Source organism: Leptodactylus fuscus, chromosome 11, assembly GCF_031893055.1.
Source record: "Leptodactylus fuscus isolate aLepFus1 chromosome 11, aLepFus1.hap2, whole genome shotgun sequence".
NCBI classification, from domain to species: domain Eukaryota; kingdom Metazoa; phylum Chordata; class Amphibia; order Anura; family Leptodactylidae; genus Leptodactylus; species Leptodactylus fuscus.
In genome coordinates, this window is record NC_134275.1 from 3,676,590 (window position 1) to 3,681,769 (window position 5,180).

Here is a 5,180-nt window from a genome sequence, read left to right on the forward strand (position 1 = left end):
CCCAGCAGCCGAGGCTTTACCCTTGTAATTTGCCCAGCAACTAGTTACTTCACAGACAGCCCTGTATCCTTGCTAAAACAATATGCCCACGCACCAGCTGCACCACATGGTTAAAGTATGCTGCCAGGGGCCAGACGTGCCACCTCACCAGCCAGAGAGAACCTACAAAAAGCATGCCAGAGAAGAAATGCTGCAAGCTGGAGGGTGCAGAGATACCTATAGGGGAGAAGTCATGTCATACATAGAGATGTGAAACGTTACAAGTGTCACAAATGCACAATACAAACCTTTCCTGAAGGCAGAACACTTCAGACAGTCAGACCTGGTGAAGTCGATGCTGACATACGCTCCACTTTCCAGATTTCGGCTGCCGTTCTGGTGCTGAGTGCAGACTGGCGATGCCGGCTCGCAGACACCATCGTGCATACTTAGCGCAATGTAATTTAAGCCGTGCTGGAAACCCGTGGAGCAATGCCTGGACATTTTTTTCTCTTGATCACAATTGCCTTCATCAGGCTTCAGCCAAACATTGTCAAAAGAGGCAGAACTGTGCCTTTTGCCACTTTCGGTAAAACAAGAGGAAGTAGTAGTCACTGTGCTGGCGGAGGAGAAGGTCTCAGAGCTATGTCTCCGCCGTCCTTGGGCGTCTGCACGAATAACCTTAGGACCGACGACAGGCTCAGACACAGGGTGAAGAACCGAAGCAAAACCACTGTTATAAGAGGTCAGATCAGCGATGCATAAGCGATCCACTATGGAGGAAGGGCTGCCCAGCTGGGTACCATTCTCTGCCTCACTAGGGAAGGGCCTCGGAGGAGTCATTGCCATATTAAAAGTCATGGTGGTGTAGTCATCGTTCATGTTGGTGGCGCTGACACAGGCCGTGCCACACGGGAGCTTGGCATAGTCCGCGCCGGGCTGAATTCTAGAATAGGATGAAATGTCTGTTAGAGAGTTGGACATCTCCATGGTGGCTTTTGGGGACTGCACATCAATATCGACACTCATGTAATCGGATAAAGGGGATTGTCTATGGTCACAGCTTGAGCCCAATGAGGATGGCGAACCTTCTGCGGACAAGGAATATGGCGTACTACTCGCTTTATCGCTGAAGTCTATGTTGATGTATTCACCGGGACTAGTGGGTTCAGTTGAATTTGAGTGATCGAACATCCTTGGTATGGTATTGCTTCCCCTCATGGACAGAGTAAGTTTGGTCGGCCTTGTCGCCCTCACTTCTTGATCCAGTACGCCGGTGGAAGATTTCAGATCAGTCTTGGACTCGCCGTTTGCATCTCCATTTGTTGCATTTTCCAAGCCCAAATGTAGTAATTTCCCAGGAGAAGACATGGGGACGTATTCATTGTGATCACTGCAGGGCTTAGAGGAACTTTTAAAGCTTCTTGGGAGGGAGAAATAAGAGCTGAAGCCCCGGGAATTACTTACATTAGAGTCACTCGTCTGTTTAACGGTTGCAGCGTTCCTGCACGACATGTCCATGTATTCCCCATTGGTGACTTTGTCCTGGTTCCCTTTGGGGAGGCTTCCGGGCAATGAATTTCTAACAGGTGAACTAGCGATTGGAAACATCATCATGTACCCTTTAGAGTCCACCTGAGAAGGACACATAGGAACGATTTGTTTTGGTGCAGAAACACTTTTAGGGGCCATTGGCAAATAGTCACTGTCATAGGCAATAGAAGGCATCATTGGCATGTAGCCATCGTCCTTGGCTTTGCTCCCACTTTGGTTACAAACAGGATCCATCAGACCATTACTGTAATCCTCGGGGTGATTGCTGTCTTTCAACTTTGGTGATTCGGAGTAGACAAACTGCTTGTTAATCTCCTCAGAGTCCTCATCTAAGGAAGCGGCAGCCTGGGACTTGTGGTGCTGCAATGCGGCATTGGTGGGTTTGGTGAAAGAGTAGGTTCTCTTTCGGAAACATTTGTCCGCCTCCATATAATCATCCCTCCCGTTAGGTTGGTTTCTCGTACTCATGGACATGTAGTCACTTAAGGTATTTTCTTCTTGGATGGGTGGGGTATTACCTAGGGAGTCCGGGGTATTACTTCTCACCCGAAAGTACCTGAGGTCCCCAGGACTGGAACCATATTCATCGGATGAGATAAAGCCGCCATCGCTCGGAGATCCGCACACAGAAGAACTTGACGGCCGGGTCAAAGTCTCGGATGCAGAACCATGGCCGCTACTAGAGCACACGCTGATGGGGCTGGTTGCTGATGGGAAGTGGGAGACTGGCAGAGATGCTGATCTGGAGTGGTACCCGGAATTAAAGGGGGCTCTGACATACCTCCCGGTACCTTCCTGCTTCCCCAGGTTTAACCTTGCAGTGTTTAAATGGATTAAGCTCCCAGTTACAGAGCGGAATGGCCTGGTCATCGTACCTTCCCCCTCGCTGGAGGTCCTGAACCTGTAGGCATTGTTTTTAGTAGTAGGAGGAGTGCCAGCCACACTCTCAGTCCTGGACCTCCGCTGCAGGCCGGTCTGGCTGGGGGGCAGGTTGCCCAGGTATCTCCTGGTGGTGATAAAGGAGATGGGGTTGGTCCCGGAGGACTGGCTCTTGCTCCTGGGTCTGAATTCAGAGTAAGCCTTTAGGGCTTTCATGGTGTCCAGGAAGGTCTCATGCATGTTCTGGGCCACCACACAGTCGTCCACCTGCATCCAGAGCTCCCCGGCCCCGGTGGAGGACGAGCGGCCCACCTCTATGAAGAAGTAATTTTCGGAGTGGCCGCAGCGGCGAATGTTCATGAGCAGCAGGTGGACGCAGGCCACGTCCGAGTTCAGCTTGACCAGGTGCACGGCCTTATTGGACAGGCAGAGGCGGTAGACCCCGGACAGGTTCTTGGTCTGGCCCAGTCCCCGGGGCTTGACGTTGACTTGCCAGACCTCCTTGTAGAGCGGCCCGCTCCGCAGCCCCCCGTAGTTCTCCTCCAGCTCCTCGGGGTCCAGGCAGGACTTCTTGTTCTCATTGATGAGCTCGCTGAGCGCCTGGTACCACGAGTCCTGCTCCTGCTCGCTCTCGGCCACCATGGCAAAGTACTCGTCCTTGGTGTAGAGGGCCAGCAGGTGCTTGTGCTTGGCATCGGCCCGGCGGCTGACGGTGAAGCACTGGGACAGGTAGATGACTCTCTTGGGCGGGCAGCCGGGCCGCGGGCCGGAGCGGAATTTCTTCTCGTTATCGTAGTACTCGAGGCGGGCGGGCCCCAGGTGGCTGTGAGTCCGCAGCACGAAGTAGCGCTTGTGGCCGTGCTTCTGCTTCCTCAGGTAGCCGCGCTTCCGGACGTCCTCGTCTCCCGGCGGCAGAGGGGCGGGCTGCCCGGGCACACTCTCCTCCTGCACCTGAGACAGCGCCGGCCGGTAACACGTCTCGTCATGCTGAGGGGGAGACGGCGGCAACACCTTCATGGCCGCCCGGCTGCCTCTGTCCTCCTCACAGCTGAGGACACCCGCCATGGAAGGAATGGGAGCGAATGAATGAAGCCGGCGAGGGCTAGACTTGTGGCATGGCCCCCGGGGCTCGGCTCTCCGTATCCCCGCACCGGACGGGGCAGCGGCTCCTCTCTCCGCCGTACAACATTCACCACAGACAGACTCGAAGCGGGGGAGGGAGAGCGGCACGGCGAAAACAACACGTGACCCCGCCCGCCTGCGTCACGCACACATGCCCCGCCCACCACGGGGGGGGCCCGGTCACTATCTATCAATGACAGAGAGCGCGGCCAATCACAGGCCGGCGCTGCGCAAACATTCCCGCAGAATGGGCGGGGTCACGGCGCCGCTCGTAGCTCCCCTCCCCCTTTTTACTCACGCTTTGGCATGTAAACAGCGCGCTGATTGGCGGCCACGGGGGAGGAACGCGGGATCCTGCTAATAGGCGTAGAGTAGTAAGAGGCGTGGCCCGGGAGGAAGGCGCTCCGAGGGGATTGGCTGACGGGGAGAGCAGTTAAGGTTTGGCACTCTGTGATTGGTGGATCCGGGAGTCTCCCTTGACGCCCTCTCCTGGTGGGTGGGGCTTATCGCCTGGTTGTGAAGAGAAGTAAACAACAGTCTGGGGAGCGACGGCAGCGGGAGGGAGACGGGGATCGGCGGGAGGGAGACGGGGATCGGCGGGGGGACGGACGGCAAACAGATGGATGCGGCGCAGCGGAGTGAGGAGCCTGAGTGCTCAGTACCGGCACCCGGCGTGTCCGCTGCGGCAGGCGGTGACCCATTCTGCGGCAGTGCAGGACCGCTGTGTGTGACGGGCCGCCGCGGATAGTGCGATGTACAGCCCGGGGTCACCGTATCACCGGCTCCGTGTGTGTGAATGAGCCCCTCCGTATTACAGGAGCCAAACAAGGCAGACACTGCACCAGGGCGTGGAGAGGTGTCAGGGGGCGCGGGTAGTGCGGGGGCTCCCGGGGGCAGGAGGGGCTGATGTGCGGGGACACCTGCTGCAGCTGCCGGGACTCTATAGCATGAGGAGCAATGGAGGGGCCCGGTGTATAACGGCATCATACCGGGTAGTGCTAGTCTGAACCGTGCCAAAAAGGCAACTCCAATGTATAAAAGACGCATCAGCTGTTATTACTACAAGAAATGTCACAAGATGCTCCAGAGCCACCAAGTAACACTAAAGGGGTCTCCCACTGCTAATATGTATCTACAAGACCCCCCCAGACTGCACAAGGCTCTGACCCCAGGATAGGACTGAAGTTATAGCCAAAATATGGTTCATACAACACAGTGATGTCACAGTACAGAGATAATACACACAGTGATGTCACAGTACAGAGATAATACACACAGTGATGTCACAGTACAGAGATAATACACACAGTGATGTCACAGTACAGGATAATACACACAGTGATGTCACAGTACAGGATAATACACACAGTGATGTCACAGTACAGGATAATACACACAGTGATGTCACAGTACAGGGATAATACACACAGTGATGTCACAGTACAGAGATAATACACACAGTGATGTCACAGTACAGGATAATACACACAGTGATGTCACAGTACAGGATAATACACACAGTGATGTCACAGTACAGAGATAATACACACAGTGATGTCACAGTACAGAGATAATACACACAGTGATGTCACAGTACAGGGATAATACACAGTGATGTCACAGTACAGAGATAATACACACAGTGA

General features: G+C 54.5%; 1 protein-coding gene across 1 annotated transcript in view; it reads right to left on the reverse strand.

Moving 5' to 3' along the window:
- The window catches only part of IRS4 (insulin receptor substrate 4), an 11,116-nt gene extending 7,476 nt beyond the window's left edge, over window positions 1–3,640 (reverse strand). Inside the window, exon 1 of the mRNA XM_075259721.1 lies at window positions 288–3,640. Within this exon, the coding sequence (XP_075115822.1) occupies window positions 288–3,477 (3,190 nt within the window). The 5' untranslated portion in view covers window positions 3,478–3,640. The remainder of the gene's footprint in view (window positions 1–287) is intronic.
- Window positions 3,641–5,180: the final 1,540 nt, after the last annotated feature.